Source organism: Ipomoea triloba, chromosome 8 (genome assembly GCF_003576645.1).
Source record: "Ipomoea triloba cultivar NCNSP0323 chromosome 8, ASM357664v1".
Taxonomy (NCBI): domain Eukaryota; kingdom Viridiplantae; phylum Streptophyta; class Magnoliopsida; order Solanales; family Convolvulaceae; genus Ipomoea; species Ipomoea triloba.
The window spans coordinates 16445762-16472236 of NC_044923.1; the positions used below are offsets into that span (position 1 = coordinate 16445762).

The 26475-nt window shown below is 36.0% G+C and overlaps 1 protein-coding gene and 1 pseudogene across 1 annotated transcript; one reads left to right on the forward strand and one right to left on the reverse strand.

Moving 5' to 3' along the window:
• Positions 1–10013: 10013 nt before the first annotated feature.
• Positions 10014–10703, forward strand: LOC116027037 (agamous-like MADS-box protein AGL103). Its single transcript, XM_031268464.1, has one exon. The coding sequence runs from the start codon at positions 10014–10016 to the stop codon at positions 10701–10703; it is 690 nt and encodes a 229-aa protein (XP_031124324.1).
• Positions 10704–14910: 4207 nt separating this feature from the next.
• On the reverse strand, positions 14911–17447 carry LOC116027970 (annotated as a pseudogene).
• Positions 17448–26475: the final 9028 nt, after the last annotated feature.

The following is a 26475-nucleotide window of genomic DNA, read 5'->3' on the forward strand; positions in this document are numbered from 1 at the left end:
TATATTTTGAGAAACATCCCTTAAGTTACCGAGAATAAACATTGGGTTTGTTCATGAGAGGCCTAAGTTGGAGAATTAAAATGCATGCGACCATAATGGATACTACTCTTATTTGTAAATAGAGGACATATCACTATGGTTCGTGTGTTTTGTTCTTTGATGAGGGTTGTGCTAATACTTGCGCCAAGTGGGAGAATGTGAGATTTTCCCTAAATAATATATATCACATATTATATATTAGGGCCTTAATTTAAGGTGGTGCAAACAGTCCAGGGCATTTGATTAAGAGCTACAGTCCTGGAGGGCATGATCCTGAAAATAAAAGTCCCATGATCTTGAAAGTAAAAGCTCCTCCATGAGCATCATGCTTATCATGTTGATCCAAACCTCCAGTTGAAGATCAAACCATTTGAACCCGGAGGCCCTTCAATGGAGTGTTCAAGACATCAATTGAAGAATCAGAGGACTACATAAAGATCTTGTACCCACACCATATTGATATACTACATGTAACCAAAGTTTGACTATCAAAATATTATTCAAAATTTTGCGTTTACAAATATAGGAGGTGTGTGATTTATAATATATTTTATATTCGAACAATTTATTCAATTAATTATGTTTCATATTTGGTTGTGGATATTTTATTGCGTTTTGAATTATATATTTTGATTTTTCGCCCCTAATCAAGAAGTTTTTTAGCTTTGTGTTTGTATGTTTTGTTTTATAAATTTTTATTAGGAAAGTGTTTTTTTTCCCTCCTGATTTTTACATCCAAACTTTCTTATCATAAATTCATAATTTGATTTTCATTCATTGGATTCCAATGAATTGGCTAACCCACCACTAACTAATAAATAAATGTAATTAGCAATCACATGATGACATATCCGGAGGGAAATTTGTAGGAAAAATATAGGAGGGATCGGAGTTTGTACCACACTTGCACGGTTGTTTTTTATTAATAATTAATTTATTATTTATTAAGATAGCAATGCTATTGTTTGTAAGCTTATTTAATTTTAAATTGTTTATTCATTTTTACATGCACTTTGACCAAGAAATTATAACTAGGAAGACCAAGAAATTGTTCAATCTTTAAAATATCTTGCCGTTATACCTTATGTTATCTTTTCCCATTAGTATTATCATGCACATGCATACACAATATTTTTTTTCTTTTATTCTTCAAATGTAATAATGTATGTAAACATGCAATTATAAGAAATAAGTATGATTTCATTAAATTTTAATTAAACCTTACCGTAATTATATTTAGTAACATATCTAAATTTCTTATTTCAATAATATTAATCATACAATAATTATTACTCAAATTGTAACTATACTTTTATTTAATATAATATGAATTCTACAACTATACTTTTTTGTTTAAAATTATATGCTATAGTTTTTTTAAAAAATATTTTAATATTTAGTATTAATATTGTGCATATGTTTTTGTGCATCGCGCATATAAAATAGTAGTATTAATTATATGAATGAATGCTGCACCAAACACTGTACGTATGTTCTTCCCAAACACTCTACGTATACATTAATTATAGGAATGAATGCTGCACCAAATAAATTAGTAGGGTTAATTATAGGAATGAATGTTGCACCAAATAAATTAGTAGGGCATATTGATATGACTAATATACACACACATGCATGTAAATTATGTTGACTGAGTTGTGTTGTACCCGGGACCCACGACAAAGAATTGTGTTGTCCCCGGGAGGTCCCCGAGACCCCCACGACATCCTCCCAAACTACACATCTGTGACCAGTTGAGCTAAATATACACAGAATGCATAGCCAATCAACCTTACGACATATTCATTATCATACTGATCGAGTTAAAATAGTCTTAATCACACAAGCGAGCAATATATATTTATATTTTGCACATAGAACATATATACAATATACAATATTTATGCAAGTTCGAACATACGATACGTATACAAATATTCTACAAAATGAAAGTAAATATCTTCCATCAATCACAAAACAGTGAATGAATGAGATCTATACTTAAATAAATATTGTTACATTTTTGTAAATGCTTAGAATATATCATTTGGTAGAAAATAAAATTGTTTTAGAAAATATTAGCAGTATAATTTTTTAAAAGTTGTATCATCTGTGAAAACACATAGGCCCTATTTGGTAAATAAGGTGCTCTTATTATTATGGAGTACATGCATGCATTTATATTTTCATAAGAAGCACCAAATACGTACTTCTAACACATACAAAACTAATTGCTAAGAAGTACAATATTTCTCCGTGTACGAAATCTACAATAAATATTTCCTAAGAAACACCAAATCTTTTATTTACCAAAATTGGCATCCCTTATCCAAATGTATGCTCTAAGAGCAGTCCTCATACCAGGACCATGGTCCACAATGTACTGTGGACCATGGATCATGACTGATACTGCAGTTGTATTGAACTGATACTGTAGTTGTGTTGAACGGATACTGCAGTTGTGTNTAGTTGTGTTGAACGGATACTGCAGTTGTGTTGAAAGGGAACTGCAGTTGAGCGGAACAGAGGCTGTGCCATCCGTCTGGAACTGCAGTTGTGTTGAACTGATACTGCAGTTGTATCGAAAGGATATGCAGTTGTGTTGAACGGATGAACGATCTCTGTTCCGCATAACTGTTGTTTCCTTTCAACACAATTGCATTATCTTTTTATCACAACTGCACTATCCGTTCAACAAAACTGCAGCATCGATCATGGTCCACAATATAATTCTCTCTCTGAGAGAATCACATAATCTAGCAGATACTTATAATGTATTATGTATTCAAGCCGTATTATTCAATAATACGGAGTAACATTTTGACCACATATTTCAAAGTATTTTAAATTTTCACTCAACTCAACTATATATATATATACCTTCAAGGCTTCACCACTGCCAATATAACTCATCAGAAACACAGAAAAAGAGATAATACATACATATGGCGACCACTCCAGGCTTCCTCACTGATTGGCCATGGAAACCCCTGGGAAGTTTTAAGGTTCGCTGTTTCTTCTCCCTCCAACGTTGTTCTTAACAAATATATGTACTTAGTACCGACCATTACTAACAACAAGATTACAAGATTACAAGTTTAACTCTCAATATGAGCAGCTTATTAACTTAGGTAACACTTGTGTAAGGTCATCTCACTGGTCTCGATCAATGAGACGAGTAGAATATTTTATTAATGGGTCAGATCTTTGACCTCATTAATTAAAGATTCGACCCGTCACAAGCTGTTGCCCATCAACTTTCTTAATTTGAGTTGGTCAGTTATGACTGGTAAGGTCACAAGGTAGTATAGTATTTAACCTACACACTTGTTACTAAGGTTACAAGGCGGCCAGGGTTTATTCAGAGCACACACTATCTTATGATACTTTGCTTTGCTGGTTAATGTCACAAAGCGGGATTTACCCAGAATGCATACATGTTATGCAAATCCCGGAATGCATACATGTTATGCTTCAAGTAGGCATTCATATATATATATATATATATATATATATATATATATATATATATATATATATTATTGTTCCCTAATGATAATTTTGAGAATTTTAATTTTGAGAATTTTTGTGTGTTTTTATGGGTAAAAGTATGTGCTTATGGCACCATGGGTGGTGCACAGTTTGTACTATTTTGTTAGGAGCAAGGAAAGTGAAAGGGACTACACAAATTTCTTGATTTTCCCTTTCGTCCTCTCCCGGATGGTGCACAACCAGCTATGGATCAGCTACTCCCGTCACAGGACGGCCAAGGGGAAGAGCCGGATCGTCGATAAACCCATCGACTTTGAGCAGGTTGATCGAAACCAACTGGTAATATAATGCTACCCGAAAAACATTATATATATGTTAATCTCGTAGACAGGAAACCTTAATAATCTCGATCTGAAAGGCCTGTAGTGCTGTGGTTTTTTTTTTTTTTTTTGTTTTTTTTTTAAAGGGATGATCAGATATTATTGATTGGGCTGTTAAGTTATGTGTTCAACGTCACCGGCATGGCTTCCCGGCTGTCGGCGTGGAGGACCGACGGCGTGTTGATAGCAATGGCCCTGCACGCCGGCCCGGTGGAGTTTCTTTACTATTGGCTTCACAGGGCGTTGCACCACCACTATCTCTACTCCCGCTACCACTCCCACCACCACTCTTCCATTGCCACCGAGCCCATTACGTGTAAATATTATGGCAAAAACTTGTGTGAGACCGTCTCACCATGAAACGGGTCGGGTCGGGTTGGGCCAAGATGTAAAAGTAACACTTATATGCACAAATGTCATACTTAAAAACAATACTAATTAGGAATAAAATTTTTGTTACTTATTAGGGTAAATGTAATATTTTAAGGGAAAAAACAATACTTTTACATTTCGATTTAAAAGTATTACATTTTTCCTCAAAAGTATTATATTTGCCCTTATAAGTGAGAGGCACTTGTCAACATTACTTATTATGAAAAATGTATTACTTTTTCTCTTATAAGTAACAAAAATTGTATTTTTGATTAGTATTATATTTGAGCATATAAGTATGAAATTTGCACATATAAGTATGATATTTGCTTGGTGCTTTGATCCGACCCGACCCGTCTCACGAGTAAGGATCCGTGAGACGGTCTCACACAAGTGTGACCCAAATATTATTTGTACCCTCAAGTTTAATTTAACCCAAGTTTCAACAATTTATTGATGAAATAATGCTAACTGGGTTTAACTTAACTTGGTAACAATAATATTACAAGTTTAATTCACAGGGAACTTCTTAATTTGAACTGTTGAGCTAACCAGCTATATATGAATATATTGTAAGGCCTCCCAAATAGTCAAATTGACACACTTTTTTAAAAACAAAATTGCCACCTTGAAAGAGATAGATCGAGGTGGTCCTGCAAATGGAAGGTTTTTCCAGATTTGTGGGACTGACCTCAGTTGATTTGCGCCTAGAGAGAGCTGCCTGACGGCACTTTGCCCAGTGAATCATCATTACATGATGGTCCATACAGATCATAAATAAAAAATACATTTTTAATATATTAAATGTACATTATTTTAATTTGTAAGTAAAGTACATTATTTTATATATACTATCAAAAAATATGTTTTCAGCACAAAAATAATGTACTCTTAATATATTAAAAATGTATCTTATATTCATGGTCCACACAACTATGTGGACGGCACGTGTCTGCTGGGAGCATTATAAGTCTGTTTTACTATTTTTTTAAATAAATTTTTTGTTTTATTTTATTTTCTTTTTTTAAATCTTTTCTAGCTACCATATTCATTTTTCTAATCACACTTCTCAAAAAATCACAATAAAAATCCCACTATTGATGAGGGCCTAAGAGTTAAATGACTTGAAATATAGGATACCGTTGTCTTTGATAAAAGTGTTGCGTCAAAGACAACGGTTTTGGACAAAACTGTTGTCTTTTACACAAAAGACAACACTTTTGTCAAAAACCGTTGTCTTTGTAGTGTTGTCTTTGTGCATTTTTCTTGTAGTGGTAATTTGTGTCGACGAGGTACAACATTTGTATGAACTTGACGTGTATCGATTCCGTTGTGTTCGTTGGAGAAATATAACGTAAGAGAATGTTCATAGAAGCCATGAGTGTTAGAAACAATTACAAGTATACGATGCTATGTGAATACTTTTACCCTCAAAATTTTAAATGTAGAAGTCATAACAACACGTGGTAACTATAATGAAGTCTATATATACACTTTGAAAGTTTGTAAATTTGAGAGTTGTAATTAATGATGACTAAGAATAAAAGAGTAAAAAGTAATCTAATGATGTATTTTATACTTACAGTTTAGGAAGTCGTTTTGAGTTAACAAGTATCAGAATTGGTTGAATTGGTAGTAATGCTCAACTGGTGTTGCTTACAGTTTTGATGTAGGTGGACAAAGCCAACTGAAAAAACCAAAGAAAATGGAGAGTTATGAGATTTTGCTTTATAATCAACTCAGAACATTTAATTGTAAAACAACTGCATGAAAACATCAGCAAAAACAGATGGTGCAGAGGTAAAAGAAAATCAAGTATCGTAGTCTTTTTTTTTTTCCTTAACCAGATAACAGGTTTGGACGTCTTTTCCACAAAAAAGCAATCAACTTTTATTCTTTTTTTTTTTTTTCACCAGAGGACAAGGTTGAGCATCAATCACGAAACAGGAAATCAACCAATCTTTTTTTTTTTTTTTGTCTTCACAACTACAATATATATATATATATATATATATATATATATATATATATATATATATATATATATATATATATATATATATACTCAACCACTCCTGTTTTTTTAATTCACCACTCACAAAAAAGACACTCAACCACTCTTGTTTAAGGTGATAATGGAGTTAGTGGATTTTAACTATTTGTTTCATATTTTCAATAACGACTAATGATAGGTAATGTAGTAATTGGATCTCTAATTTAAGGTGATAATAGAGTTAGTGGAAGTATAATTTAAAGTGATAACGATGACAAATATTTATCAATTATTTATTGTCATTCAATGATGCAAATATATGAGTACAATAGACATTTGTAAACATAAACAATTTTTTAGCTATTACCTTGAGTGGGTGCCTTATGGTAATAAATCATTTATGTGTTTAAACTTTAATTTGTATGTCTTTGTTAAGATAAACATACGAAGTAAATGATTATTTAGCTTCATGGTATATTATATTCCGTGTATTACAAAGTTAACTATTTGCCATATCTAAAAAGTGTTACAAGTTTAAGAAAGTGATAAATCTAAGAACAAAGAAAAAACAACAAACAATGTGAGTTACACTTAAGAAGATTTTAATGCCAATCGAATCATTAATTTATATAAAAGTTTAACAGTTTAATTAAACATCATGTGAGACTTTTGAAGAGTTTTGATTATTTCGAGGGAAGTTGGTGTGTCAATCAAGAAAATTTAATGCGCAAAAACTGTATAAGACAATCGAATTTTTTAGGGAACAGTTATGCAAATTGTCAACGTAGTTGTCCTTTCGAACAATAAATGTCATTTTACCATGTACAGCGGCCGTTGGTTGATGAGGATGCTCCATTTGGGCTATATTTTCTTCAGTTTATTAAACTGTTGTTCACATCTTTTTTATATTTTCATCATGATGTAACATATAGAATAATAAAATCTTCCCTTACTACAATAAGGAAAAGTTTATAAATGCATGTGTCACACCCCTATAAGCTAATAATAATAATAGAACTATTAAAAAAAAGTGTTTGACTGTGTAGAACCATCAACTATTAAGAGTTGAAGTGATCACTTGAGTTCAAAACTTTTATGGCCTACAAGTTCAAGAGTGAACTCACTTTTAGGGAAGAAATCACTCAGTGTTATCACATGTCAGTTCAAGCCAGCATTAAAATCAGCCCTTGTGTTTCACTCAAACTTTATCCGTACTACCTTACTCCTTTTAAATATTTTAGGATTCCTTTCATTTTGGGAACATTTCTAGCAACCATCGGAGTATAATTGATGTGAGAAAAAGAAAGCTAGTGATGGAGTTGCCAGAAGATAAAGTAGAGTTTGATATTTTGGATCATAGCTTGGAGGAATGCAATGTAGTTGGTATTGTGATGAGTAAATCTGTTGAGAAGGTTTTGAATCTTGAAGAAAAGGGATTTGGTGTCCCTAGAACTTGAAATGCTGTGAGAAGTCCAGAATTTGAATATATCTCTTATTAGTCCTACACTTCTTCTCATAAATAACTTTAATTTTCAACCCTTAATTAAATATTGCATTTTGATTCAAAAAGTATCATACTTTTCCTCATAATTATATTAGTCATATCACAATTTTCATTATAATTAACAATCAATGTATATCTTATCAATGTTACACTTTTAAACGTATGTATTACATATTTACATTACCATCCCACAATTTTTATTATAAGTAACAATCAATTTATATCTTATCAATGTTACACTTTTAAACGTAAGTATTACATTTCCATCAAGATGGTCTCATAGGAGAGTTTTGTTGGTTAAGAATATGGTTTTCATATGTAATTCTTATGCATAGAGTTTAGTATTGATTTTCTACACACTGTTAATTTTACCACTCACAAGCCATTACTCCATGATGTTGCCAAATCATAGATATTACTAAAATTTAAATTTAAATTTAAAAAGAAAAACTTATGGCTATGATTATATTTTGTCACATCATAAAATAATTAATTTGCGAGTGAAAAAATTAAGAGTGATAAGCATTTTCCTTTTGCATTAATGACAATGTATGATTCAGCGGTGCAATACTTCTTCCCTTGATTGCCTGATGGTGTTTGAAATTTTGTTGGCCAACTCAACCAACAACCAGTAGGTTGTAAAACAAATAGGAACTATTTCATATTGTATCTATAATCTATCTAGTATTATTGAAAAGCATTTCAGATGGTACTATTGGAAATCATTTCACTATTTCACTAAAATGTATCTTATTTTAATGGTCATGAGTCTCAATCGACAAAATAAACTTTTCATATATACCTTTATAGGTTCGAAAGGAGAACTACACTAAAACTATGCATGTCACTCTTTGTTATAAGATGTCCTACGTTCCATCATTACTAGAAAGTCTATATTCTCAACCACCTAAAATGTGAATGAAATTTTTTCAAGTTTTTAAAATTTTGACTACTTATGACAAAAACTGAAAAAAAATCTAAATCATAAAATACGTACTTCGTATGGATTTGCATGCAATAATAACCCTTGAATTTGGTGGTAGAAAATTTTTTACCAACCAATTATATATTGACATATATAGTTAAATATTACGGAGTATTATTATTAATATTCATATGATATACTCTATTTGTTTTTACATCTAACTAATTTATAAGAGTCATCAATGCATGTTGCACCACTAAATTATATTTGTATTCTTTGTGCTCCTGAAATTGTACATCATGTTAAAAATGTTATACTTTATTTTTTCAGACAAAAAATGTCCTTACACTGTTAAATGTACGTTAATTAAACATTAAATAGTAAATGAATTAAGACTTAATTTCATTTTTTATCCTAGATTTATAAGTGTCAATTCACTTTAAGTTCTTTTTTATTAGAACATCCAGTTTTGTTATAGTATTATTATGACATAACCATTTTTTGTCCTTTATCAACAAAACAGTTTTAATATCGTTAAATACAATGACATTTCGGTCTTCAATTATGAAGGTTTTTAAAAAATAAGCATAAAGAATATAGAGGTTCAATCTAATTTGTATAAAAAAGATTGAAATATCTTTTTATTTAACGATATTTCAACAATTTTGTTTATAGATGACTAAAAATAATCACGTCACAATAATACTAGGACCAAATGAAAATCTTCAACAATTTATATTTAATGATATTTCAAAAATTTACATTAATGATTGCGTGGAATTTTGTACTCCCAATTTAGAAATATAATAATTACTTAAAAAGTTTCTAAAATAAAAATAAAAATTACTTAATCGGGAGAGCATATCTATTTATAAAGGGATAATTACCCTGTTTCCCCCTGAATTATAAGTTTATAACACATTTTTTCCCTAAGTTATTAATGTACTCACAATTGCCCCCTCAATTATTTTCAAAGTGACAGTTTTTCCTCTTTATTGTTAAATGGACATTTTCTCCAACAAATTATCATTTATTTTAAGGGTAAAAATGTCCATTTAACATTAAATGGAGAAAAACTGTCACTTTAAAAATAATTTAGGGGTAAATGTGAGCACATAAATAACGCAGAGGAAAAAGTGCTATATGCCTATAATTCAGGGAGAAAAGTGCAATTTTACCTTTTATAAATACCCCGAAAAAATTGAAGTTTCATATTTTATTTTATTTTTGTTTGAAAGAAATTGAAGTTTGATTCGAAGCAATTAATTAAGCATGCGTGGAATACAAGTTGGTCGTCATTTTACGTTAATGATGATGACTGAAAGTGAGAGAAAACGGAGGATTGAAAGGAGGAAGGAGACGTTGTTCAAGCAAGCTAAAGAGCTTTGTGTGTTGTGCGAAGTGGAGGTTGGGATTGCAATGTTTAGTCCCAGTGAGGGAGGAGGTCCGATTGTTTGGCCTTCTCTGGAAGAAGCGAGGAAGAAATTGTTGGAGTTTTGGGCGCTTCCGGAGGTGGAGAGAGTGAGAAAGATGGTGACCCATGAGAGGGTTTTGACGGATTGGGTTAATGATGAGATGAGGAAGATGCAGAAGAGGGAGAATGAAGTGGAGAGGAAGGAGATGAATGTGGTGATGAATCAGGTCATCCAGGGACAAAGGAGATTGGAGGAGATGGATGCAAGGGAGCTTTTAGGTTTGTATACTTTGGCTAATGAGAAGATGCAGGAGCTGGAGAAGAGGAAGCAAGATCTGCTGAAGCTGCAGCAGAATGTCGACCACGGCGGCTCTTACTACGCTCCTCCGCCAGCACCGGCGCCGGATTCTGCATCTTGGTTCGTTCCGGCCATGGCGGCTCCGCCGGCTCTCCACGGCGGCGGTGAGGGTAGCCATCATGTAGGCTCATCCTCGACTAACAATGGCGGTGGTGGTAATAATTATGGTCATCAACTTCCTGATTTCGATCAAGTTTGGCCTTTCAACTTCCCATCATCTTTCTAATCTACTCTCTGTAATGATTTATCATTGCAACTTGCCTTTAATTCTTGTCATGCATGTTGCTTAGAAGTTGTTTGAATTGAAGTTTGCTGTTGCAGTATTGTTACTTTTGTGTGTTGTTTGTTTTTTAGTATTAATGAATGAAGTATTTATAATTGTCATGCATGTTTCTTAGAACTTGTTTGAATTGAAGTTTGTTGTTACTTTTGTGTGTTGTTTTTTTTTTAGTATTAATGAATGAAGTGTTTATAATTGGAAAAAAAGTTATTATGATTTTGATTGGTTGCAAGATATCCAGAACAACTACGTGTAAAGTGAAATGATAAAGCAATTAACTAAGTGATTTAACAAGCAATACTAAAGCTAATTAAGGGCTTGAATTAGGTCATTTAAGTGTAGATGATATAGTGTATCATTGGTTAGAGCTCATATAATACATTGACAATGGAATTAGGGAGATGCTACTAGGTGTCAACCCTTCTCTAGTGGTCATTGGACTCTCAATAAGCTTCAAGCCCCACTCTCATGGTGACTAATTAAAGACCATTGAAGCATTGGTGTTTGCATCTCCTTCCAACCCCTTTTTTTCAAAGGTGAGTTGGATTAGTGAGAGATGTGGCTATGATGTTGCTCTATTTTCATAGGGGCAACACCTATCGATGTACCTCTTGCATAATTTGGCCACAACCATACAAGAGTCAATACAAATTAAACTATCAAACTCAGCTCACAGCTAGATTCATCAACAAGTCATTACACTAGCTCCTAGCTCAATTCAATCACATAGCATCAATCACAAAAGATGATTTAATTCAATTCCTAATTGAATCTAGCTATTCATCTTAGGAATGTAAATGAAAGCATTAATTGAGACAAGAGACATTGAAATCACAATTGGAAGAAAGAAAATGTAAAAGAAACAAAAGAGATTTAGCTTGGATTAAGAACTAGGAGAAATGAAATATGAAAATCACCAACTATAACACAAAGTTATGTTGTAAAGCCTACAAGCATACACACAATTTTTTTTTTATAATGACGAGAAACTCACAATTACTATTTCGAGTGTGTGAATTGGATAAATCCTGCATTGTGACTCTAGCCAATAAAAAATCACAAGGAATATATCAGCATAAGTTGACAATAGCTAACTAGCTCAAACCAAGAATTGCTCCCTAGCTGACTTCGCTACGCTCTCAACTTATGAGTAGGGGGCTAGTGACAGGATAATTGGACAAGGTGATGGTTCCGACTCGATGCACTTGGTCCAACCCACCAAAGCAGTGACGACAGTCAAACAGTAATAGTCAAGAGCAGATGGAACAGTTACAATCAAGAAGCCACACATTAAGAGCATTGCCGCCTTCATAAAAAATAGGAGTTATAGAAGGCCAGCGCACATATGGAGGAGGGAGCCTCAATTAAGTGTGGTGGTAGCGTCACTTATTAAGAGGTCGTTACATTGCTATAATTATTGTAAACGTTACATATTTATACTATACAGGTTGCCCCCGTGTTGTAAGAGGGGGATCCGATTCTTGTACTCAGAGCTTATTATAACTTGTCTTAATTCACTTATACACAAATATACCCCGGTAACCATATTTGCAGTCAATTTCAAAAGTACAATTATCTTATAGTTATACTCCGTAATATCAAACAAATTCATAGATGATACCATTTTATGGTATATGTTGATAAATTAAAATAAATAAATACTTATTTTGAAAATCTAAAAATAGAAGTTATTGTTGACCAATAAAGTTTAATACACAAGTTTTAAAAAACCCTTTCACAAATAATAGCTTATTACACTACATTTTCATCTTAAATTTAGCTTATAATATTCATTACCTATTTACCTTATGTGGTAATATTTGATTAGATATTATTTATATTGTTGTAATTTGTTATTTATGCATGTTGGCCTGTTAGCCCCTAACGGGTGAATTGCAATAGTTTCAAAGGATATGTTAAAACAAGAAAATGACATAATAGTATAAAAATTAGAGAAATAGGGAGAAGAGACCAGATTTCATTCCACTTAGCATCAAATCCTATACATAATACAAAGGGTCATATATATATATATATAAAATAACAAATGTAACAGAAAGGAATAATGGATACATAAATACGATAACCGTTACAACAATTATATACTCTACTCATAATAATGTCCACACTAAATAATAATTAGAACACTCCCCTTTGGACATTATTTTACCATAATCATGACTCGTTAAAAACTTGCTAGGAAAACCTTTGAGAAAAACCTAGACAAGAAAATATATAAAAATATATTTATGCTTCGTTAAAAACTTCACTAGGAAAACCACTTGGAAAAATCCTAGTTGAAGAAAAGAATAAATGATATTTATCTTGCGTATTATGCCTCGTTAATGGCGGATTCTACATCTTGGTTCATTCCGGCCATGGCGGCTCCGCCGGCTCTCGACGGCAGCGGTGAGGGTAGCCATCATGTAGGCTCATCCTCAACTAACAATGGCGGTGGTGGTAATTATGGTCATCAACTTCCTGATTTCGATCCAGTCTGGCCTTTCAACTTCCCATCATCTTTCTAAACTACTCACTGTAATGATTTATCATTGCAATTTGCCTTTAATTCTTGTCATGCATGTTGCTCAGAACTTGTTTGAATTGAAGTATATGCTAGCTGTTACAGTAGTGTTACTTTTGTGTGTTGTTTTTTTTTAGTATTAATGAATTGAATGAAGTATTTGGAAAAAAAAAAACAAATTTGTTATGATTTTGATTGGTTGATTATAGTGTTTAATGGTATTAATTAGATTAATACATGAAGTAAATGAACGATAATAATGTAACAACACTAGAGTAACCTAAATGTTATATATTAAGCAAACAAATTCACTATAATTGCCCAAATTCTTGAGTATCAACTTTTCGATCAATCTATATATATTTGGTAAACAACTCGAAACATTTGTAATTTAGATTTTGATGATATTAAAAGTTAGGAATTTTAGTCCCCTATTTATTTTACCTTTAGACTTAGGTTATTTCTCGAATGATAACTCAAAAAGTTATGTTTCGGATAGTCTCAACAAGTTCGAATAGTAACTCAAATGGTTACATTTCGAATAGCTTGAAGATGAAGACCTCGAAGAGTCCGAGATGCAGATTCGAAGAGTAGAAGATTGCAAGACCAAAAGGTTGCAAAGACCTACCTTTCGAAGTTAAAGGTGGAACGAATAGTAAGGTTAACCATTCATATCCGAGAGATTATAGAGTGTTAAAGTTTGAAACGTTAACTTGAATAGTGTCAGTTAATCATTCAAAAAGAACTGCTCGAGACATTCTCTAAGCCAACATTTTGAAACCTTAAAAACACTAGCGAATGTGACCAATGCAAAGAGAGTCATGAGTTCACATCCCAAGGAAGATTTTCCTTAAAAAGCCCAGACATTTTGTGCAGAGCAAAAAGATATGTTCAGTGCAAAATAAGTCTCTAATGGCTGGAAAGTCTAACAAATCTACCTAACCTCTGAATCACACGATGGTCTTTACTCACTGGATAATAGACTTTTCGAAATGGGTTTTCTCTCAAGCAAATCCTTTTCAAAATGCTTATAAATACCATCTTCCAAGACTGAAGAAGGTGTTGGTCAATTTAAGAAATTCATTAAGTGTTCAAAGCATTCAAAAGCTTCACAATTTGTGACCACTGAGAGAGATCCAAATTAAAGCTACAAATTATTATCCAGATTTTAGAAGCTTGTGCTGCCCAAATCGAGAACATCAAGAACATCCAAACACTACTACAAAAATACATTTTAACGTCGGTTATTTTGGACATACGACGTCGGTTTTTTTCCGACGTTATTCTAGCAGACGTTATAAATATATCATACGACGTCGGTTTTAAAAAATCGACGTCGTATATTATTTTTAAATTTTTAAATAAGTACATACGACGTCGGTTTTGTCACAAAACTGACGTTGTATGTTGTTTTTTTTTAAAAAATAGAGATACGGCGTCGGTTTTTACAAAAACCCGATGCCGTATCTCCTTTGATTTTTTAAAAATAGAGATACGGCGTCGGTTTTTCAAAAAACCGACGCCTTATCTCCTTTTAATTAAAAGAAAAAAAGTAAAAATGCAGCGAATCGTATCTGCAACCAATGACACATGCGTCAATCTGGGTGACAGAAAACAAGAATAATCTGTGGTGGAGAGATGAAGAGATACACTTGTATATAAAGAGAGAGAATTTGTGTTTTGATTGGACAAAAAGTGTTCTAAGCACTTTCATTCAATTGCTCCTTTCTCAGTAAGAAATGTTAATACTAATTAACCAATCAGAAAATGCAAATCATGTTAGAAAAAGCCTCTTCTTCCTCTTTCTTTCTCTTCTCTTCCTACAAAAGGTAATTCTAAAGATCAAAATATGAAGCCTGAACTGAAAAGCAATGTTACAAGGTAAGAAAGATCGATCAGGAAAGAAGTACTCATGCCTAATCAGAAACAACAGTCTTAAATGAAAATCATGTGTACATACCTCTTCATCAACTTTTGGCAAAAGTAGCAGCCATTTCTCCTCAAACTTTCCCAGTAAGGTTTTTGCCATCACATGTACATCGTCCCTTTCCTTATTGTATTTCATTGCATTTTTAAATATCAGGCGGACATCCGCGCATATCTCTCGGACATGTTTATATCCGGTACCATCCTTGGCCTCCATTTTATTCTTAATTGTGCTAAAGTCCATTGGCTTCTCAATAACCTGGAAATTAAACGGACAATGAATCAGCAGAAGCAAATTCCAAAGAAAATATGTTTTCTTCTCTAAGTTGAATATAATATTAGATTTTTCTTATTCCTTCTAGGAGGCATTATAATATAATCAGTACTACTAAACAAAAGAGAGACAAGGACATTGGATATGCAAACAGTTTATATACTTATAAAATTCTGAGCATGGAGGTAATTAAACTTTTTGAAAATATTACCTGATAGTAGTCATGCAAGCCAAGACCTTCAACGTCAACGGGCTGCATAAAAGGCCCTGCCCATTTGTGCTGAGTGATCTGACAAAGAAAGGGGTAGCGTAAAAACAATATGGACAGCCAACAAATATATTCAGTCTTAAATGTGGAGCAGAGAGATTACTTGGCGTAATATTGTGCCAAATTGGCGCATAAGTTCTTACATTCTCTTAGCAGCAGCTGCTTCTCGCTGTGATGCATCTTGTTGCCGTTTTTTAAAGTTAGCAATCTGCTTCTCTTTTTCTGAATCCTTCTGAGCTGAGTTACCTCTTGGAGTGTTTGACTGCTTTTTATTCACACTTGAGTAAAACTGTTCAACTTCAGTAAATCTCTTCTCAAGCTGCAAACATAAAGTTCAAACTGGAAACTTAAGTCTTAGTGCACATATAAAAATGGTTAATTTATCTTGGTTAGGGCAAATGGATTGATAGTTGCACTTAACCCTTTCTTTCACTGGTTTTAAAAGGTGATAGCAATCTAGCATGGTGTTCATAGGAGATAAAAGAGGGAGATGTCCACAAGTACACACACCAATATTTAATGTCATCATATAGCTTTTTCTTCTATTCATGAAGTCCAAGAGCAAAAAATCAATATAAACTCAATGGAATGCAATTCTTTAGAATCTACATGGCACTCCCAATAATCCTAAACTTTTAAACAAGTTGATATTTCATCATATCCACAACTGCTTTTCCTTCCATTCATGAACTAATCCAATAACAAAAAGCCAATACAAACAAAACCTTGCCTGATCAATCAAGCAACATAAGTGTATGAGTACCTAATTTTGATGCTTCAACAAGAAACTACGACAAAATCCTGAATGGTTACAGAATATCAAGCTAAATCCGAGTGATTTCTAATCAATTCCAAAGGGTTTTAATAACTTGAGAATCTGATGGAAGGACAAATACTTATTCAACTTCAATCAAAAATACCCAGTTGCTGCCTTGTGATGGAAAGAAATCATCAGTTTTGAGCACTCCCTATTTACACAAAAATCCATCACTTCTTTAAGTTTCATTGTCAAGACAACAGCAAAGAAAGAACAAACAAAAACCACATGAGTAATGACATCAATGGCAATTGATTGAATTGGAGAGAAAGCAAAATCCATGGTTCTAAAATGACAAACCTCTGCCATGTCAGCATCTTAACAGCAAGAACTTGAAATCCATGGTCTTCACTGCACTTGTAGAAAGTAAGTCATGCAAATGTATAGTGAGTACTGTTACTGTGTTCCTTCAATAATTACTATAAAATAGGAGTAGCTAGCAGACTCACATTTGTATACTCTCCCTTGCATTGCAGGTCACATAACATTACTTGCATTGCAGGTGTGTCATGGTGTCATCAGTTTTTAGATCACATCAAAATGGGACAGCCATAAGAAAGAAAAAGAAAATTTCTTAACATAAGTAGAAGTAAGGGCTCATAAATACTGATAATGTTTCGTACTTTCGTAAAAGATTATTTAATTTGAACAGATGCTTCATTTTAGTTTTTACTGGAAAACTCAAAAAGTAATTATAAAGTCAAAGTGGCACAAAATTACTTGCAGAAGTTCCATTGTTGAGCTTCAGCCACTTCCTTAAGCCATTCATTAATACCAACTTATTTATGTTAGCGCTAGATTTTCCACCAATCAGAAACTTCTCAGGGCACTGTCTTGGTGCCACCACTTCTAAAACACAATACTATTATTTGATTCCAAAAAGATAAAAATACAGAGGTAAAAGAGCAACAACAATGATGACAGGTACAAAAGCTGCCATAAAGGAATGTAAATTTTGCTATAAAATAACATGGTTTTAATTGAAAGCACAAATTAGAGTACTTGAACAGTTGTTATGAATTGATCTCTTTACTCTAATCTGGGAATTAGAAAATGGGAACAAAATACAAAGAAATATAATGGATGATGGCATGATGCCACAATCTCCAATTACAGGTTTACAGCACATGAATTTCAAAAGCATAGAAATAAAAAATAACATTCATGCTGTCTAAACACCACAAAATATACGAAGAAGTTGATTTGCTTAGAAAAAAAGGACTCTAGAATTGCATAGGTGTTGGAAACAATATGGTTTAGCTGAACATTGAGCTAGCACTAAAAACCACATCTTGGCCAAACCATTATATAGCACATGCCAATGTCCCCTTTATGATTTTCCTAACTTGAGAAATTTTATATCTATGCAAATACAAATACCATGCAAGAATCAAATAACATTAGTAACACAGATACTAGGAACATACGCATTTCTGTCATATGTGTGCATACATGAGTACAATAATATTTAATAAACCTAATTTATACAATAATTCCATATATATATATATATATATATATATATATATATATATATATATATAATTCCAAAAATTCAAAATATATATACAAGTAATTTATAAAATTCAAAATGTATACCTAATAAACCCTAAAATACGAAATACATTAATCAATAATTTCAAATGTAATAAAATAATTATTGTCGACTCCCAAAAATTCAAAAATTGAAACAATATTTCATAAAATATACAAAAACTCACAAGGTAGATCGACGGCGGAGCGGGAGTGCGGCAGTGAGCGGGTGAGGCTGTGCGGCGGAGAGAAGAAGAAGAAAGAAGGTGGATGGAGGCGTTGGTTGTTGGAAAAATAGCACTAAAATGGCATTTTAAGTGGCCATTTTATGGTATAAATATATGTAGGTCGTTTTCTCGAAGGTCGACCTCTCGAAGGTCGTTCGCGTGCGAGTGCGATGTCGCGCGGCCCGGGCTGGCGCGCGCGTCCAATGTCTCGCGGACCAGTGCGATGTCTCGCTGCCGGCATGATGTCTCGAAGCTTGCACTTCTCGACGTCTCGCGGCACGACGATGTCTCGATGGTTCACAGTCTGAACCATGTCTCGCACTGCGACTCCAGTAACCTCTCGAACGCGATGTTTCACCTACTGTGTCCGTTCAGAAATTACTCTTGATATTACGGAATTAATTTGATTAATTCCAATCATTATTTTCAGAGTTACTTCGTGAATAATGGACTTAGTAGTGGGTGTAAATGTGTGCTAATGACAGAATTAAGTTTTCTGCTAGTGGGAGGAGGTTACAAATGGATTATCAATGCCATGATTAATGCTATGATCCATTTCCTCCACTATATATTCGTTGTGAGCAGCAGGTTTGGAACACACCAAGAACACACTGCAATACACTGCTTTCTCCTCAAAACTCTGCTCACATTTCCTTCTAGCCACCTGCGTTGAACCCACGTTCCTAGTTCGCCGGATCCAAGTTCGTGTGCTCGAACGATTGGATCGTAGTACGTTTTATCCTGGGAAACCTAGACCGCAACGCTCCAGCACCCCGGGGGGCGGTAAATAAGGTTTTAAGGAGAGTGGCAACACGACTCGTGCTTCCAACCACCCGAGATCGTCCGAATTTCATCCTCAACCGTAGTTCAGGTTTTCAACCTTTTGTAGGTTGTGATATTTCCTGTAATATTATCCTTCGTGGATAATTTTCTGTTTGTATTTCCGTTATTTCCTTGTATTTTCGAGATCAACCTTGTAACAATCTTAAAACCTTATCTGCTTCTTCCCCTTCTGATTCTCGAATTTCTGGAAAGAAATGGAAAACACTGAGGGTGTTAATCCGAATGTCGTTGGTGACAACAATGGTGGGAACGGCAAAACTGTTGCACATTCCTAGGCACCAGTGAACGTAGGTTCACAAGGGGGTGTCAGCTCTGAGGGGTATATCCCCGCAATAAGGGTACCTACGGTACCAAGTGGTTCGGCTGAAAAGCTGGACAAGTTTTCGGGATCATACTTTAAGAGATGGCAGCAAAAGATGCTGTTCTACCTCGCTACTCTCGGCTTGTCAAGGTTCTTGACCGAGACGGTTCCAGTGGTTAAGGAACAAGACCCTCACTCGGTAATGGCTGTTGGGCTTTGGAAAGATTCTGACTTCCTTTGCCGCAACTACATTCTGAATGGGTTAGTTGACTCCCTTTACGATGTTTATCGTAAAATTGACACAGCCAAGGCGCTGTGGGCAGCTTTGGACCACAAGTACCAAAGTGAGGACGCCGGGCAAAAGAAATTTGTGGTTGGCCGGTTCCTCGACTTTAAAATGGTGGATTCAAAGACTGTGCTCAGTCAGGCCGAAGACTTGCAGTTGCTCTTCGATGAGATCCGTGACGAGGGCATGGTGATTAGTGAATCCTTCCAAGTGGCATCGATGATCCACTTACTGCCTCCAGGATGGAAGGACTTCAAGAACTACCTGAAGCATAAGCGAAAGGAGATGAGCCTGGAGGACCTGATCCAGCGACTCCAAGTCGAAGAGGGGAATAGGAACAGTGATGGAAAGGGACCTCTCGTGGGAGGTGCCAAAGCCAACGTGGTGGAGCACGGACAGAGCTCCAAGAAGGCCAAGAAGGGCAAGCAGAAGCTGGGTCCGAGAGGTAGCGTTTCCAAAGGCAAGTTCCAAGGGAAATGCTACAACTGTGGCAAGATTGGCCACAAGGCTACGGAGTGCAAGGCTCCAAAGAAGAAAAAGGGTTCTGAAGCCAACGTAGTTGGTGATGTGAGCCAAAAGGTGGCCGAGATTAGCCTTTCGGCTATGGTCACGGAGGTGAACCTGGTGGGCTCCAACCCGCGCGAGTGGTTCATTGACACCGGTGCAACGAGGCATTTATGCTGCAACCGGGAGATGTTCAACACCTTTGAAGCCGTTGAGGGCGAGAAGGTTTGGATGGGAAATTCTGCTCAGTCCGCTGTGGAGGGCGTGGGCAAAGTGATTTTGAAGATGACTTCCGGGAAGGAACTGACATTGAACAATGTGCTGTATGTTCCGGACCTTAGGAAGAATCTTGTTTCTGGCTCGTTGTTGAACAAGCATGGATTCAAGATGGTCTTCGAATCTGACAAAGTAGTTTTGTCAAAGTTAGGGATGTTTGTTGGTAAGGGTTATGTAATTGACGGGCTTTTTAAGCTCAATGTAATGCCGATTACAATAAAAGCAAAGTTAATTCCGTTTACTTGCTTGAGTCTTCCAATTTGTGGCATGGTAGACTAGGTCATGTTAATTTTAATTCTATGCGTAGATTAATTAGCATGAACCATATCCCTAATTTTCAAGTTAATACAAATAAGTGCGAAATTTGTGTTGAGGCAAAACTAACGAAAGCTCCCTTCAAATCGGTTGAAAGGGAGACTGAGCCACTAGAATTGGTACATAGCGATTTGTGCGATTTTAGATCGATTCAATCGAGAGGTGGTAATAAGTATTTTATTACGTTTATCGACGATTGCACATGATTTTGCTATGTGTATTTGCTAAAGAGCAAAGACGAAGTCAAGGAAAAATTCATTCTTTATAAGGATGAAGTGGAAAACCAACTTAATTGAAAGATTAAAAAGGTTAGAAGCGATAGAGGTGGTGAGTACGAAGTACCTATCGGTGACTTCTGTGCGAGTGTTGGAATAATACACGAGCGTACTGCACCTTATGCACCTCAATCGAATGGTATCGCCGAACGTAAGAATCGTACATTGAAAGAGATGATGAATGCGATGCTTATAAGTTCGGGCCTACCTCAAAGCATGTGGGGTGAGGCGATTTTGACAAGTAATTACCTTTTGAATAAGGTACCTCACAAGAAGCTCGATAAGACTCCTTATGAGCTGTGGAAAGGTAGGAAACCTTCTTACCAATACCTCAAAGTGTGGGGGTGTCTTGCCAAAGTTTTGGTTCCAACACCAAAGAAAATAAAGATAGGTCCAAAGACGGTGGATTGTATCTTTATTGGATATGCACACAATAGTAGTGCTTATCGGTTCTTAGTACATGAGTCACAAAATCCGGACGTGCATAAGAACACTATAATTGAATCAAGGAATGCATGTTTCTTTGAAAATGTATTTCCTTGTAGGTCTAGTGAGAGACCAAGTACGTCACTTTGAGAGATCGATACACTTCAAGAGATCGATGCACCTCGAGTGATCGATACACTTCGAGAGGTCGAAGGAATGAGTACATCACTTCGAGAGGTGGATGTTACTATGGACGATGATGGCGGGCATTCTAAGGAAATACCCGAGCTCGAGCCGAGACGTAGTAAACATTCTAAGGAAATACCCGAGCTCGAGCCGAGACGTAGTAAACGGGCTAAGGAAATACCCGAGCTCGAGCCGAGACGTAGTAAACGGGCGAGAGTTGAACCCGAGCTCGAGCCGAGACGTAGTAAACGGGCGAGAGTTGAAAAATAGCTCGAGCCGAGACGTAGTAAACGGGCGAGAGTTGAAAAATTATTTGGTCCAGATTTTCTAACTTACTTGTTAGAGTATGATTCGAACACTCTAACTTGTTTGATAGAAAACGAACCGGATTTTCTATCTTGTTTGATAGAGAACGAACCCAGGACTTATCGAGAAGCTGTGACTTCTACGGAAGGTCCTATGTGGAAGGAAGCTATCAAAACTGAAGTGGATTCTATCCTACAGAATCACACTTGGGAACTTGTTGATCTTCCTCCGGGTTGTAAACCTTTAGGATCCAAGTGGGTCTTTAAAAGGAAAATGAAACCAGATGGTTCCATCGAGAAGTATAAGGCTAGACTTGTAATCAAGGGTTACAGGCAACGAGAAGGCCTTGATTACTTCGATACGTATTCTCCTGTGACGAGAATAAATTCCATTAGGATGATCCTTGCCATAGCCGCATTGCGGAATTTGGAAGTTCATCAAATGGATGTAAAAACAGCTTTCTTAAATGGTGAGTTAGATGAGGAAATCTACATGGACCAACCCGAAGGGTTTGTGGTTCCAGGACAAGAAAAGAAAGTATGTAAATTAGTTAAATCGCTCTATGGTTTGAAACAAGCGCCTAAGCAATGGCACGAGAAGTTTGACCACTCGATGTTAACTAATGGGTTTAAAATAAACGAAAGTGATAAATGTATCTACGTTAAGGAAATGGTAGATGGCTACGTCATTATTTGTTTATATGTGGATGATATACTCATCGTTGGTAGTAATGATCGAATGATCAAGTCTACCAAGAACATGTTAAATGCAAGATTTAACATGAAAGATATGGGTTTGGCTGATTTAATCCTCGGGATTAAGATCATCAAAAGACCTGACGGTCTTATGTTGAGCCAATCTCATTATGTTGATAAAATCCTTGGAAAGTTTAACAAGGATGATAATCAATTGGCTAAAACACCATTTGATACAAACTTTCAACTGACCAAAAACCACGGACAGTGTATCTCTCAAGTAGAGTATGCTCGGGTTATTGGTAGTTTGATGTATCTTATGAGTTGTACAAGGCCGGATATTGCCTTCGCGGTTAGTAAACTTAGTAGGTATACTAGCAATCCCGGTGAAATGCACTGGAAGGCAATAGTGAGAGTCATGAGATACTTAAGGTATACTCGTGATTTCGGACTGCACTATGTACGATATCCTACTGTACTCGAATGGTATAGCGACGCAAGTTGGATATCTGACATTAAGGATTCTAAATCCACGAGTGGTTATGTGTTTACACTAGCCGGTGCAGCCGTTGCGTGGAAATCTTCCAAGCAAACAGTAATAGCTAGATCCACAATGGAATCTGAAATGATTGCCTTGGACAAATGCTGTGAAGAGGCTGAATGGTTACGCCATTTTTTGGAAGACATTCCTAGTTGGGAAAGACCTGTACCTCCAATTTGTGTGCATTGTGATAGTCAAGCAACAATCGGGAGAGTAAAGAGTCATATGTATAATGGTAAGTCTAGACATATGCGTCGTAGACATAACACCATTAAACAACTTCTCGCAACTGGTGTTGTCTCGATTGACTTCGTGAGGTCAATAGACAATATAGCGGATCCGCTAACCAAAGGGTTAAGCAAAGAAGTTGTCGAGAGGTTGGCACGAGGAATGGGTCTAAAGCCCCTGAGCTAAAACTTCCATAGTGGATACCCAACCTAGCTGGCACCTAGGTTCAATGGGACAACTAAATTATGGAATAACATGTCACTGTGGGGGTCCCGGACTCCCTACCACTCCTCGTTAAAACAGTGAGTCCCGATAGAGGCTAGCACATTAGTGCTTTAATGATTCGATTGTCCGATAGAGGCTAGCACATTAGTGCTTTAATGATTCGATTGTTGAATTGATTTGTGCTAAGTGCGCAAAGTCAATTAACATGTGTTGAGTTGCTTGTGCTAAGTGCGCAAAGTCAATTAACATGTGTTGAGTTGCAGGAAACTCGAGAAAGAATCACCTATGTGAGAGAGAAGTGTGGGTCGCTTCAAAGGAGAATTGAATTGGGCTTAATTCTTTAGAAACTCTTGCAGAACTAGGCAGGTGTCCCACGACCAAAATGGGCACACTCATGAGAACAGGACGTGGTTGGGTGGTTCCTGTGTGAGATTTGTCAATGTCTACACAAACGGCAGTCGGTTCAAAGACATCGCGTTCTACCGTATAGCCAGTAGAGTATATAGATCTCACGAGACAAGGTTCAAAGGGTTACACCTACCTTTGCTATGCAGGAATCAACCGTTGAACGCAGTTGTTTCTGATTTCAAAATTCCCTTGAAAATCAATTTTCATTCATGTGGGGGATTGTTGGAAAAATAGCACTAAAATGGCATTTTAAGTGGCCATTTTTTGGTATAAATATATGTAGGGTCCACATCCGATTTGGGTCGGGTCAAAGTGGATTCGGATTCTTCGTAGTGAGACGAAGAGATCGATATATTATACGCTCAAAATGGATAATGGGTGAATGAGAAATTGGTTCTCAAAGTAGACCCATTTGAGATGGAATTTTCAGTGAGGAAAAGCTTATTAGCTTTGTCCCACATTGGTTGGGAATGAAGATTTGCCCCACTATAAATACAAGAGCATTTTTAAGGCTAATTGACTTGTATGGCATAGAGGCTCTCTCTCGCGCGCAGGGGGGGTGCAAATCAAATCCCAAAATGAGTTCGGAAAGGCTTGAACTTGTGTGCGCCGGCACCTGCGGGCACGAATGTCGTTCGGAACAGTGGCTGGCCTTGCGGGCTAAGTTATGCCAAAATTCCGAACGAGTTTTCCATCTCAGACCTCGTTCGAGACATCAAATGAGCTGACCTCGAGAGGTAGTTCGATGTCTCGAAGCTCAGCGGAGTCGACCTCTCGAAGGTCGTTCGCGTGCGAGTGCGATGTCGCGCGGCCCGGGCTGGCGCGCGCGTCCAATGTCTCGCGGACCAGTGCGATGTCTCGCTGCCGGCATGATGTCTCAAAGCTTGCACTTCTCAACGTCTCGCGGCACGGCGATGTCTCGATGGTTCACAGTCTGAACCATGTCTCGCACTGCGACTCCAGTAACCTCTCGAACGCGACGTTTCACCTACTGTGTCCGTTCAGAAATGACTCTTGATATTACGGAATTAATTTGATTAATTCCAATCATTATTTTCAGAGTTACTTCGTGAATAATGGACTTAGTAGTGGGTGTAAATGTGTGTTAATGACAGAATTAAGTATTCTGCTAGTGGGAGGAGGTTACAAATGGATTATCAATGCCATGATTAATGCTATGATCCATTTCCTCCACTATATATTCGTTGTGAGCAACAGGTTTGGAACACACCAAGAACACACTGCAATACACTGCTTTCTCCTCAAACTCTGCTCACATTTCCTTCTAGCCACCTGTGTTGAACCCACGTTCCTAGTTCGTCGGATCCAAGTTCGTGTGCTCGAACGATTGGATCGTAGTACGTTTTATCCTGGGAAACCTAGACCGCAACGCTCCAGCACCCCGGGAGGCGGTAAATAAGGTTTTAAGGAGAGTGGCAACACGACTTGTGCTTCCAACCACCCGAGATCGTCCGGATTTCATCCTCAACCGTAGTTCAGGTTTTCAACCTTTTGTAGGTTGTGATATTTCCTGTAATATTATCCTTCGTGGATAATTTTTTGTTTGTATTTCTGTTATTTCCTTGTATTTTCGAGATCAACCTTGTAACATTGGTTGCAGCGGTAAGGCGAAGAGAGGAAGGAGAAAGAAGGTGGATGGCGCCGTTGGTTGCGAAGGGAAGGTGATGGAGACGTTGGTTGCGGCGGTAAGGCAGAGAGAAGAGAAGAAGATGGAGGGGTGGGTTTCTGTGTGACTGTGTCGACAACGCAAGGTTTTTTAATCTTTGGAATAAGCCCTACGACTTCAGTTATAACTTTAACCGACGTCATATATAATAAATATGATTTAAAAATTCTTTAAAAAAAATGAAATTGCATACGACGTCAGTTATTTAAATAACCGACGTCGTATCTAATTATCATTTTTTACTTTTTTTTATTCGTCTATGGCATACGACGTCGGTTATTTAAATAACCGATGTCGTATGGTTTTTTTTTATTTTTTTTATTTTTTCGCGTAAGACATATGGCATCGGTTATTTAATTAACCGATGTCGTATGTTATTTTCTTTTTTTTATTTTTTTTCGCGTAAGACATACGGCATCGGTTATTTAATTAACCGACGTCGTATGTTTTTATTTCACTTTTAACGTCGGTTTTTCAAAAAACCGACGTTATATTTTCGACGTTATATGTTGTTTCTGTAGTAGTGAAAGCCAAGACTTCTAGTTGGAGATTGAAGAATTTTATCTTCAACCTATTGTAACTCTACTAAGTAAAGGTGGAAAGAGGCGGAGTAAACTCGTGTAGATTTGAAAAACCTAGATACTCAA